At 54.5% G+C, this 13,480-nt stretch overlaps 1 protein-coding gene across 1 annotated transcript in view; it reads left to right on the forward strand.

Moving 5' to 3' along the window:
- Positions 1-1,124: 1,124 nt before the first annotated feature.
- PLXND1 (plexin D1) overlaps positions 1,125-13,480 on the forward strand; it is a 71,011-nt gene continuing 58,655 nt past the window's right edge. The window contains exon 1 of the mRNA XM_053953895.1: positions 1,125-2,468. Within this exon, the coding sequence (XP_053809870.1) occupies positions 1,125-2,468 (1,344 nt within the window). The remainder of the gene's footprint in view (positions 2,469-13,480) is intronic.

Here is a 13,480-nt window from a genome sequence, read left to right on the forward strand (position 1 = left end):
ACCCGTGTCCCCTCCTGCATGGGGACCTGGGTGTGTTGCCCGGGGAGTCAAGCCCCTGGGCGACCTATGGCTGTGCCCTGTGTCACGATACTGTGGCAGGAGGCCAGCTGGGTAATGGGCTGGGTAATTGCTCAGGGCTGTTCCATGAAGCCTGCAGGTACGTGAGATACAGGGGCAAACAAAATATCTGCTGCAGGATGCGTGGCCCCGTCTGCCCCCATCCCGGGCTGGACCCTGGCTCTCCGTACAGCCTTGCCCAGGAGTGCTCCTCAGCCTCGGACGTGTCCCCTCGCGACGAGGAGTCAGTTGACATCCCCACAGACGGGGAGGAAGGCAGCAGGAGTGAACCCGCTCAGGTGGAGAGATCCCACGGGATGGGGCGGTGGTTCAAGGGCTGTCCCCTACATCATCCCAGGGTGTAATTTGGGAAATCACGCCTTTGGGTCTTTTCTTGTTAAAGCGGCGCCCGTTGGAGGGCAGAGGAGACGCGCAGGCCGCTCTGTACTCCGCTTTTGACGAGTCGTGCGGGCAGAGCCGCTGCAGGGGTGGGGCCTCGTCCCCCGCCCGGTCCCCGGGGAGCGAGAGAGCGGCTATTGCGGGGGCATGTGTGGGCTGCGGGGGGGTGCGAGGGGGCTCCGGGGGGGCGGCTGTTCCGGCTCGCCGTGCTGCTCCGCAGCTGGGAAAAGCGCTTCTTCCCCCGCCCCTTCCCCCCCGGCCTGTCCTGCTCGAAAACGCGAAGGAGGCAGAGGAGAAGAGGGGGACAGCCCGGAGCAGCCCCGCAGGCGGCGGGGGGACGCCCTGTCCGAAGCCCCCCCCGGAGCCGCTCGGTGCCGCCCAGTCGGCGGCGCGGGAGACGTCGGTAACTTCACCGCACGCACACGACGGGCCCGCGGCACCGGGACGCGGTGAGCACCGGTGCGGGGGCGGGCGCGGGGGCGGGCGGAGGGCGGGGGCAGGGAAGGGGCGCGGCCGCGCGCCCCGCCGCCCCCCGCCGCCCCCCGCCGCGGCCGCCACTTCCCGCGGGCGTCGCTCGGCGGCGGGCGCTGCCTCCGCAGGAAGCGGCCCCGCGCCCGCCCCTCCCGCGCCCGGCGACGGGCACATGCACTGTGCGGCGCGGCGGCGGGATGGCTCCGGCTGCGGTCCCGGCTCCGGCGGCAGGCGCTGAGCCGCGGCCCCCCGCGCTGCTGCCGCTGCTGCTGCCGCTGCTGCCGCTGCTCCTGCCCGGCCGAGCCGCCGGCCTGGAGGTGCAGCGCAAGTTCCTCTCGCCCACCCTCACTAACAACTTTGCGCTGGACGGCCCCGGCTCCCGCGTTTACCTGGCGGCCGTCAACCGGCTGTTCCAGCTGTCGGGGGGCGAGCTGGCACTGGAGGCGGAGGCGGCGGTGGGGCCGGTGCTGGACAGCCCGCTGTGCCACGCACCGCAGCTGCCGCAGGCCTCCTGTGAGCACCCCAGGGTGCTCACCAACAACTACAACAAGATCCTGCAGCCGGACCCGGAGCAGGGCGTCCTTGTCGTCTGCGGCTCCATCTACCAGGGCCTCTGCCAGCTGCGCAGCATGGCAAACATCTCGGCAGTGGCCGTGCACTTCCCGCCGGGCGGGAGCGACTCGGTCGCTGTCTTCCCTAGCATGCTGAACGTCGCGGCCAACCACCCCAACGCCTCCACCGTGGGGCTGGTGCTGCGCCGCGGCGGTGGCGGCGGGGCGCGGCTGCTGGTGGCCGCCACCTACACTGGCTTCGGCAGCCCCTTCTTCCCCCGCAACCGCAGCTTGGAGGACCACCGCTTCGAGAACACGCCCGAGATCGCTATCCGTGCCCTCAACGCCCGCGGCGACCTGGCCAAGCTTTTCACCTTCGACATCAACCCCTCCGACGACAACATCCTCAAGATCAAGCAGGGCGACAAGGCGCGGCACAAGCTCAGCTTCGTCCGCGCCTTCTTGCAGCACGGGGCCGCGCCGCCCGCCCGCCGCCCGTACGCCTACCTGGCGCTCAACACTGAGGCTAACGCGGGCGACAAGGAGAGCCCCGCGCACAGCCTGCTGGCCCGCATCTGCCTGGGCGAGCCAGCCGAGGCCACCCTCAACGGCAGCGGCGAGACCAAGAAGCTGACCGAGTCCTACATCCAGCTGGGGCTGCGCTGCGGCGGCGCCGCCGACGCCTTCACCCGCCTCGTCTCCGTCTTCCCGGCGCGGGCAGCTTGGCGCAGCCCCGCCGCTCCTCACGGCCCGGGCCTGGCCCCGCCGCCCCCCGAGGAGCTGCTCTTCGGCGTCTTCGAGCGGGCCGGAGCCGGCGGCGGCCGGGGACGGCCGCAGTCCGCGCTCTGCGTCTTCCGCTTCGCCGAGATCGAGGAGACGATCCGGGCCGCCCGCAACTCCTGCTTCGTCAGCCCGGCCGCCGGCATGGTTACCGTGCTGGACAGCGTGGTGCAGGGCACCGGCCCGGCCTGCGAAAAGAGAAATATACAGGTACGGCGGGCACCTGCCGGGGCGAGGGGGCGCGGGGACCCGGTAGCCGGCGGTGGACGCCGGCCCCATCTCGTCGTGTCCCGTCCCGCGGCCGCTGCTGTCACTACCTCTCCCGAGCTGGAGCGCATCCCCCGCTTCCCCCGGGCGGGCGGCTGAGCCTCACACCCCGCTGCCCTCCCTGCTCTCCCCGGAGACCCTCCTGCCTGCTCGGGGACAGCATCGTTCCTCTAACCTGGTCGCCGGTGCCCCACTTCTCGTGGGTGCCCTGCGCGCCCGGATGTTCTGTGGGCATCGCCAGCCCCATGTCCCGTCCCGCGGCACACAGCCCTGCCAGGGACGGCACACAGGCAGCCTTGGCTCCCCGCGTTCGTGGCAGAAGTTTGCCATTGTCACAATTTGTTACTGAGTGGCCGTAAATGTTAGCGCGAGACAGAGTCGCCTGTTTCCCTTTTCACTAAAAATATATCATGCTTGGGAAAAAAGAGAGGGAAAAAGGGCTGCTTTAACGCTGCATTTTTTCCTTCCTCTGGGACGAGTGCACAGCTCGGCTCCATCAAAGATTGTGAAAACATCTGTTTGATTTCAGAGGCGAGATAGAGCATTTGGGTTTGGGCTTCCCTGTGCAATGCCAGTGGCAAAGAGAGAAAGGTTTCCCATGGTAACCGGAGTGTTTAGTGTGGCATCTCTACTCTGTGGTAAAATATGTAGTCTTAATGCACTTGGTTCATAGACCTACTCTAGCAAAGTTGAACAGTTTTTCCCTGGTGGCAAAGTAAAGCTGCCTGACAGCCAGCAAATCTAGTAGTTGGAGCTAATTCCACAAAGACTGGGTGTGTTAAACACTGGGAGCTCAGTCCTGACATCTTGGCATGGTCACGGCTATCAGAGGACTCACTGGGAGTCAGGAATCCTATTTCCAGGATGTGAAGGCACCCGTAGTTCTTGTTGGCTGTGGCTGATGCTCAGCATCCTTGCAGAGCAGCCCCTCAGCCCCGGGCGGGATTGAGCTGTCTCTGCCAAGGCGGTCAAGCAGCAGTATTGGGGCTGGGGCTGCTGGAGGCACTTGGGAAGTGAACAAACAGCCTGGTCATAACTGAAACACAGTGGCAGAGGCACCCATCACCCTTGAGCTTCCCCAGGACTCCAGGACTGCTGTGGTGATACAGTTTTTTCTAACTTCTGTTCAGTAAAGAAAATAATCATGACTAACACCAGTCTGCTGATGTTGAAAGTATCAAGTGCTGTGTCTAGTGAGGTATTTAGACAGCTAATTAATGAGTAACTCAAAGGAGACTATGCACAGATGAGATTTCACTCCATCTTTGGTCCTGGCTTGTCACACTGTTCAACTGTAATGTGTATTCTTGGTAGCACCTTCCTCTCCAAGTACTACCTGGGTAGGCAGGGCAGGTGACCAGGAGCCTGTTGTCACCATAAAGGCTGAGAAGGATGTTGTGTGCTTGAAGGGATGAGCAACGGGATATGAGGGTCCAGGGAATGAGTTAAAATAACTGAGCACTGCCAAGCCATTGGGGGTCAGTGGGAACCCTCCGTGTTTGCAACCGTGGCAAGATCAGGCTGCAAGAAAATTTGCTCATGTGGAGACAGCAGTAAGACCAGTGGTGATATAAGATGGGTGGGGAGATTGGGTTCTAGTACCAACTGACATTGCTACTGTCTCACTGGCCTTAACCAGTCATTGAACCCGAGGTACCTCAGTTTCCCACGTACTCCTGCATTTATTGTTATTCAGAAACTCAACTCGTGTAGTGTCAGATTGCATTTGTAAAGCTGCTTTGAGATCCTTTGATGTCGAATACAGCAGGATATAAATGAAGCATAACATTAATATTCGTTCATGCCTAATATTTCTACACTTCCCACTTATTTGAAGCATATTCCTCTACAACCGCTGCTCGAGCCTGATGAGAAGCCATCCTGCTAGTCAGGAGAGCCTTTTTTTTTTCCTTTTTTATTTTGTTTTGTTGCATTTTCCTTAATCGTTAGAATTGCCAACAAGTTAACAAGCTGTTTTTATTTTCAAGTCCAGAGTGGCAGTGTCAAGAGAAGAGTTGTAATAGAGTGTTTCTTTGTGGTGCAAAAACCCAACATCAGTTTCCACCTTCAAGACAGTGAAATACTCTAATACGTTTTGTGTCCTAGACGTGGAAATGCAGCAGGAAAATGTATTAAAGCAGCAGCTGGTCTGGCAGAGCAGATCAGTATCTGTCTTCTCGTTGTTAGCTCCACTTCTCCTTCTGGTAGTGGGTTTCCAGTTTTCCGATTGCCTGTGCATCACTGATAGGGGCTCTGTAAGTAAGTGTGGCTCCTTAGCTCTTCCTGAGGACCAAATACTTGGGCTTTAAGGTCCTTTTGGAAGGAAAAAAACCCTGATATTGGCCTGATTCATTCCAAGCGTGTGCTCAGCTGAAGTAGTCAGTTGTTACAAGTCTGGACCATGGGCTGTTAGGTGTAATGCAGTGTGAAAGAAAAATCATTGACCCCTTGTGTGCTCTCCAGTCTAATTGAATGCTCCTCTCCAGCAGCGCTTGCTTCCACTCAGCCAGGGAGCTCCAGCACTCACCCACCAGTGAGGGGTTTTGGGAGTGGGCACTCAACATGCCAGCCATCCCTGTCAGTCCCACAGCATTTCTGCTCAGAGCTGACTGATATGGGGCAGGGCTTCTCACCACTCAGTGCTGTGCTGTGAGGTCTGAGGGAGGCTGGCACAGCGAGGGGCTTTGTCCCTGTACAGGTCGATGTGGTAGCAGCCACTTGTTTGGCTCCCATTGTGACCATGTGGGATTGGCCACACAGGGGGCTGTGGAGGGTGGCTGGGGTGGGTGGATCTGCCAGCTGCCCTGCTGGCCTGCATTCCCCAGGGTGGGGAAGGGGAGCGACCAGCTTGGCCTGGGAACAGCCCCTCTCATCGTTGGAAATGCTTACTTGCAATTAAGCACATGCTTAACAGCTTTGTGTCAGATGAGGAGAAAATGTGCAGAGGAGGATGGTCTAGGTCAGGAGTGGGGGCTGTTGGTTCTTCTCAATGAGGGTTGCTGAAAAGTCACGTACGGAGGAGATGAATTCACAGTGGCAGCTCAGGGGAAGGAGGATGTGTGAGGGAAGGATTTAAGTTGGTTGGCTTCTTGCACCGACAGTGAGTGGGTGAGCTCTAGGATTGCTTCCCCTCAACAGAAATAGTTTTTTATAATGAATTTTGTGACAAATGCAGCTAAATTGGAATACTTGCATGGAATCACTGCGGTGTTTTGCCTACTTAAAGCCCATGTGGAATTTGGACTCAAGCCCCCAGAAGGGAAGAGGAGTAGGAGCTCTCTGGAGCAAACTGCCTGTGACAGCATTTGCAGCAGTGTGCTGACAGACCTTATCAAATTCTTGGGACACTGCGTGGGTTTATAGCTCCTATTTGAGCTATTCTACCCCAGGAGGATCATGGCTCGGTGGGTTTGAAGGTTATGCTGGCTGCACAGCTGGAGTGTGACACAGCCGTGGGATGCTGAAGCCATTATGAAAGCAGAGCAGGCAAGAGCCCATCCCCAGCTTCCGCTGGCTCGGTGGCCGTGTGGGACATTCCGGGAGTGTCCCCCTCAGTGCCACTGAAAACAAAGGTCTGCCTGGCTGTTCCTTTGGTCACGCTGCATCACAGCCGCGTCCCAACGTAGCAAAGTCCCCACAGTGTCCTCTTGCCACTGCTCCATCTCTCAGTGGGTATTTGGCAGGGGACATGGCCAGGCACCTTTGTGTGTACACTTTGCTGGGATGAACAAGCTCATTTGAGGAGAAGCTGAACTGGAAACCCCAGCCCATGCTCGCAGCTGCGCCAAACTCAGTGTCTTCTGTGGGTTCTGCGTGAGCCACGTGGTCTCCTAAACACTCTTGGAGAGGTACAGAAAGCAGACATATTCATTAGGCCTAGATTTGCTGGCCAGGGAACTACATCTTTCTTGGGAAATATTTTGGGGTCGGCAATTCGAAAAAGGCTGAAAATCCAGTTTTTTTCCTCTGCTGAAAACCATAGGCATAGTGGCATGGGATAATGAAACATTTCAGAATTAATTCTCAAGTTTCTGGCTCTTGTGGCTTTCTGTCAGATCCTGCATGGTCACTGAACACCATGTTTGGGGGTGTAATGATGAGATATCCACCAGTGAGCTGTACTATAATGGGTTGTTAAATAAAATGAACTCCTCGGGTAGATTATATAAACAGTCTCTGTATATATGTGTGCCTGGGCATGGAAATGTGGTTTAAAACCATTCAGAAAATGTTCCCAAAGAAAAAAATCTCATATACATGTGGGAATATGACAAAGCATCTACTTACTGTCCAAATATACTGTGGCATCTCCATGGGATTGGGTTTTATAGGAGCTGAGTTACTTTGAAGTGCTGGTTTATACTAATTTAGAAATTCCAAACATGAAACTAAATGTGCTCTAACCCTACATCTACTTAAATAAATCCAGAGGATTAGCCACAGAAAGGAAACTGGGAATTTACACTTAATTTCTTCATTAAAAATGAGGCGGGAGTTCTTGTAGCAAGCCTAATTTCTGTGTTTTGCAGTGCAGGCTGTTTAGCATTGCTGGCACCACCCCAAGGTGTCACTGCCCAGGTACTGTAGAACTGTGTCATGGTTGTCACCATCCTCTGCTTTGCTCTGGGATGTGGCGTTACAGATGGTGGGAGGTCGGTGTCCCTCGAGCTGCCCTGCAAGGCTGGGGGCGAGGGCTCAGGCTGCCCGTGGAGGGGCTGGTGGGACCCAGGATGCCCTGATGAGAGGTTTAAGCCACAGTGTGAGCTTTGCCTGGCTTTGGACCCAGACCAGAGTTCTGTCTCTTAGCTGGTACCTAGTGAGTTGTGGTCAGCTGTTGGTTAGGTTTTCTTGGGAATTTATGTGAAAGTACAAGCTGCTGCTGCAGTCAAGGTGCACGCAGGCAGCTGTGTGAACACCATCCTTCCTGGGAAGGCAGGCTCAGCTCTGTGGGCTGCCAGTGCCCGGGGGCTCTCCTACTGCCAGGGCTAGCATGGCCTTCGTGCTCCGTGCCAAGCAGGGGAGCCTCCTGAGGAGCAGGTCGGTGCCCCCGAGCTGAAGGTGGGTGGTGGGAATGCTTTCCTGGGGGCCCCAGGGCTCATCCCTGCTTTGCATCTCAAGCTCAAACAGGTCCCAAATTGCAAAGGGAAATTCGGTCAAAGTGGCAAAAGTTTCTGTGCCTGGAAACAGGAAGTTGTGCTGCTTTAGGGAACAGAAACTGGCTCCTGACTGTGGCATGGTGCCTGCCTGCTCTGGGAGCCCAGCTGCTGGCTGGGCAGGCAAAGTGTTTGCCAGTCCCTCGGCAGACAGGGGGGTCACAGGCATGCTGCTGGTTTCTGGAGAGCTCTGCCAACAGCTGGCTGTACAGACCTAGAAATTCCTGGTACCTGGATGCTCAGACTAGATTTGATCCATTGAGCTCATCAAATCCCCTGTAACTAAATAACAGTTTAGGTGGAAAACAGGAAGAAGGTAGTTTTGGCTAGAGCCAAGGGTTTTCCAGGACAGGTGTTTGACTCCCACATGTGAATGTGAATCCATGCCCCAGGAGCTGCAGTGGATGCAGGCTCAGCTGCAGGTCTGGGTGGATGGAAATGAAGGGATTTGCCATCTCTTTTCTGATGTTTCAAAGTTTCATTTACAGTGACTGAGTGACACCAAAGATTGTTGGGACTGAGGGCACCTGGAGAAGTGAATAAGGCACTGTGAGATGTTTATGGATGCCCAGGGATGCTGTAGAAACACCTTACTACGCCTTGTAAATCCCAACAGGTGTCTGTTCAGTGGCACTGCTGGGACACTCTGATGTCCTCTCTCAGCGAGGGGTTGGAAACATAGTAAGTCTGAGCCCCTGGCTGTGGTAAATTTAACAAATTTAACACAAACACCAGGCAAGCTGGAAGGTGTGGTGGTTGGAAACAATGTTCTAACCACCTGGGTGCCACCACAGGCTGCCTACAGCACCTGGGTGCCACCACACGCTCCCTACCTCAGCGTGGCTGTGCCTCCCTGCCAGGGCTGTGCATGGCGTGTGCTGGGGTGGACTGTGGCTACCAGCAGCTCCCAGATGCAGGGTCTAAGCCCCTCAGCTGCACCAGGGAGGAGGGATGGATGGGGCATGTGGCTGCCACTCTGTGCTGGGAATGGGATAGTTTAGGGGTGTGACTGCTCCTCTGTATCAGGCACTGGGTGGATGGGGATTGGCACTTTTGACTGGAGGAAGAAAAATGGCTCCAGGGGTGCGTGACTGTTGTTTGATGGTGTTGTCCCCAGGGCAGTGTTTCTACAACCCCATGTTCTCAAGGTCCCTTTGTCATGGTGAGCCCTGGGTACGGCGCAGCTCCTGTGCTGGGGCAGCATTGTTGTCCTTGTTTCATGGTGGGGAGGTGGGTGCTCGGGTCCCCCAGTCGATGTCTGTGTTTCTGTGTGACTGTCCCCAGCACACATCCCTGGGCCACAGTGTGGCAGGGGATCAACAGCAATGTCTGCGGGAGGGATCCACTTTGCTATTTCTTTTTATGGTTTGGTTGGGTGTTTTTGGTAGTGTTTTTTTTTTTTTTTTTTTTTTTTTTTTCTTTTTTTTGATTCCTGTGAGGTTGGTAAAGAAATTATTTTAAGTTGTTTTCAAGTTGGGCTGTAACACCCTGCAGCAGGTGGAGGAGGTGGCAGACTGTCTGTGGCATCCCTCACTTCGATAGGCCAGTAGAATTTATTGATGCTTTTGAGCAGAGGGAGCAGTACTTATTCCTAACATCTGGAGAGCAGCTATGCTGGCAGCTGCTGCTCTGACAGGGCGAGGCTGCAGGGCCGTGGGACGACTTGTGCCTGGGAAAGCCCAGATCAGAGCGGGCCCAGACAAGCCCTTGTCAGATGGGATGTGCTGGTGAGAAGAGTGGATAGCAAAGCCCACGATGATCTTGCCTTGATACCTGCTGAGTGTCAGCAGGGCTTGTCCAACACAGAGAGTGCACGCTGGCTCCTTACGCAGGTCTGTGGGAGCTGGGACTGGGATGTCTCCAAGGAGTGGGGATGTGCTGGCTGTGGCATCCTGCAGCAACGGGGATGGCACATGGCTGATCTGGCTGATTCCTGTGCCTTCCTCTCCCGTTTATCAGACCTGTGGATAAGCACAGCTTTGCAAGGTGGGACAAGAGGCTCCCCAGCGTGGGCTTTTTCTCCAGGGGGCAACATGATAGGGGTTAACTTGGATAGTTAAGCTCTTTTCTATGTTAAGGGGCTTGGTCTGCTGTGCCCCTCCTCTGAAGGCAACGTGGCCAGAGCAGCAATCATGGGTTTGCTGCCGTGCTGCTGTGGGAGCTGCAGAGCTCTGGTGGAGTGGTTGAGCCCAGGCACAAACCCCAGTGAAAGTCCCAGTGTTTGGTGAAGCTGAAGGCTCATGTTTGCATCTTCGGCCACGGAACCTAGCTGATGCTGTGCCAGCTACTGGAACAAGGCTGCCTATTTTGGGCCTGAACCATTATAGGGCTGTTGCTGTTACAAGATGTCTGCAGGTTACGTATTCTAAGTGAAACTGGAATACAAATCTTTCAATTCTAACCCAGAAGCAAAATTGCCTGAAAGTCTGGATTTTGAAAACATGTACATCTATTATTTGAAGGAAATCTGGAACTTACCATTCCATTTCTGTCTCATCTCTGTTTAAGGTATTTGGCTTCTGGAGCAGGAACCCATTTGTTATTTGGTTTTCATCCACTGTCTGCTGCGTGCTGCCAGCATCCAGGAGGCTGTGAGCTGATTGTGGCCACTGCTGTCTCTGGTGGGTCACCTAAATAAAAGGAGCTATTGAAAACTTGGCATGTTCCTGAAAATAGCTGTGTGTGGAGTGATCATTTTAGGAAGGGAAATTTTACAGTATGATGATAGCACTTGATGAAGAAGGGAAGAGGTGAAAGATGAGGAGATTTAGCCAAAGTTGTTTGGCTTGCTGTCATCCTTCAGTTTGTCTCATAGACCTAGACATTGAGGTTCAGAGGCATCAGGACTGGTGTGCTGTTGTGTGTGGTTTCCCAAGGCTGGGAACTGCCTTGCGCAGGACAGGGGCTCACGTTGGGCTTTTGGCAGTGGGTGCAGCATGTCATTAAATGGGGAGGAAACTGGGGCTAAATGTCTGTTTGAAGGGACAGAAATCGATGTCTGGAGAGCAGATACAGGTAAGGTCTGGTTTGATGTCTACGGGTCTCTGGAACGAGGTAAAGGGTAAAGGACTGGGATGGGTGCTCCTCGTATCCCTCCTGGGTTTCCCAGCCAGGACACTGCTCTGGTCAGCACGGTGGCAGCCTTGCTGCTGGGGCTGTTTGACTGTGGAACCACAACTCGGCTACGCTCACGTAAGCTGCTGGGAAAAGGTGTCAAGTTTTGGGAGGAGCTGGGGTTGCAATGTTACGTCCCTGGACTCTCCTAACTGTAGTGCCATTTCCTGCTGAGATCTGGTATCACAGCAAGCTCTGTGGGTCTCTCCTAAAAGCTTTGGAAGCAGCAGCTTCTACAAATCTTGAAGACAAAATTATAAAATTATACAGAAAAGGAAAGCCTTACATGCTTTAACCAAATCGGAGCAGTGCTCAGCTGCTGAATCCAGTATGACCACTGATCTGTAACAACATTTGAAATTATCCAAGTTATTATAATTATTATAATCCTAATTTCCTAACTGGGAGGGGAATGGGGTAGGGAGAGAGGACCTCCAGAGTTGAATCTGTGGAGATGTCAACAGGCACAGTGCTTTCAGAGTGATGCCTGGAGAACACCTTTTGCTTTGTTCAGGTGCTGCCTGCCAGAGGAGAGAGGGTGAGTGTAAGGGCTGGCCACAGGCCAGAGGAGCCTGGCTCACACGTTCATCCTTTGCACTTCCTTTGCACTGATAATTCTCCTTATTTGAATTTCTTCCTCCTCAGAATGAGGACAGGGGTTAGAGTGGAGGAAGGCTGCACTGGTGATCCGGGGAAGTGGTGTGCCTCCTGTAGACTGCATCTGTATAGCTTGGTTGCTTCTGCATTTGGAGTGCTCAATTAATGAGTAAAAAGGTTTTATTAAGCTTTCTGTGACAAGCTTCTGCGGGCTGGGTGCTGGACCAAGTGGTGGTGGTTTGTTTTTTGGACTCTGGTGCTGAGGCTGTGGAGCAGGTGATGCGTGGGGGGTACCCAGAGGGGAACAGCACTGCAGCACAGCATGGCTTCTCAGAGGCAGGTTTTACTTAGGATGTATAAAAGAAGGGTGGAGTTCTGCTCATTATCTCGGGGTTTAATTGATTCAGCAGAACTAATGAGGAAAACACAGGAAAACATTTACTATAAACTATTGCTAAATGAAATAGATTTGAACTGACACATGCAAAAGACCAGTTGTGCTAGGTAAGAGGCTGTTACTTTAATGGATGCTTTTTTCAGCCCTGAATTGCACAGATATGCCTTCAGAGCACTTTGAGCATGTGAAGTGCTAAGTGTTAGTACTAGCAATAATAAAATAGTAACGACCAAAGATCCAGGAGCCAAACTCATGGTTCATCAGGGACTCTTCCCTGTGGAAGAGAGTTTGAATGGTCTGAGGCCAGTTACTGAGGCCAAAGCTTAAAGTAAATGAGAAACACAGGTTGAGTGGTGGAGGGGTAACAAGGAAAGAACAGCTAAGAAAGTACAGCCTAAACAAACCAAGTGTCTTACTCTGAGCAGTTTTGGCGGGGAGGTGTCTTTTGGGCTTCTGAGCAGAAGTGGGTGTCCTTGAGATGAGGCACGCTCGGCTGATCTGCTCAGCCCCTTGTCCCCAGGGAGTGGGAAGAGGAGCTGAGTTTCCTAGAGGGGTGAATTTAAAGGACATACAAGCTCTTGCTGCTCAAACACGTGCTATTCTGGCTGTGACAACCCCTCTGGAGCGTGTTTGTTAATCCCTCTGCTTGCCCATTCCTGGTGGATTTGATTGTATAATCTGAAGTATTGTATTTAATGCAGGATGAAGGCTAACATAATAAGCTTGACCAGTCTTCCTGGAGGCATGAAGGATGTGCAATTTTAGTTTAAAAAGTGCTTCTTTTTCATGTTTCTCCACTTTGAGCAGTTCCCCCTGCTGTTGCACTTGCTGTTTCAGTGTCCTGCTGGGGGAAGCACTGGTGGGTGCCAGACACCCGACTTGTGTGGAGCAAGGAAGGGGGGGACCCATGCTGGGCTGCCAGGGCTGGGGAGAGTTTTTGGGGGAGGGCTGTGCAGGTCCTGCCAGTCACCTGTCCGCATTGCCTTCAGCTTTCTCTTCCAGTTGGGGTTGGGGCTGATGGAGTGATGGTGGCCATGAGCTGGGTCAGTTGTGGTTGGAGGAAGGAGCAGAGGAGATTTAGAGGGGAATCACTCTGTCAGCTGCAGGCATCCAACTTTAGTGCCACTGCTGGAGCTGAAGCTGGAGCCTCTGAGGACTCACAGCAGCAGATGGTTGGATGGCAATAGGGACCTGTGGTTGTTCAAGCTGTTGTCAGGCGCTGGCCTCACTGTGGCAGACTGGCTGTGCCTGCAGCCCAGCAGTGCCCTGATCCTGTCCCAGTCTCTGTGTCCTCCTGCTGAGGTGGGCTCTGGCAGGCAGCAGCCGAGTGGGTGTACGTGCTGTCTGCCCAGGGCTGCCACTGCCAGAGCAGCAGATGCAGCTTGGGTTTTGCCCTCTGAGATGCTCTGGGATGCCGAGAGCCTCTGCCAGCATTCACACTCTCACACCTCTGGTGGTTTGAGGTCTGTGGCTGCGGTGGAGGTGAGCACGGCTGCTGCTGCTGAGTTGCAGTGCTTTGGCCCGACCCAGCTGTGCCTTTCCCCAGCCAGCAGTCCTGTGCTTGCTGTGTCCTGCCTTCTGGCAGTTCTCTGTGCTCCGTCCCCTTTCTTACCTCAGCCACCAGTCCCATGTGAGGCTGCCAAGAGTGAAATTTAGGAGCTGTCATGAAAGAAAAGTTTGGAGTCAAGAGGAGA

The sequence above is a fragment of the Vidua chalybeata genome, chromosome 12 (assembly GCF_026979565.1).
Source record: "Vidua chalybeata isolate OUT-0048 chromosome 12, bVidCha1 merged haplotype, whole genome shotgun sequence".
NCBI classification, from domain to species: Eukaryota; Metazoa; Chordata; class Aves; order Passeriformes; family Viduidae; genus Vidua; species Vidua chalybeata.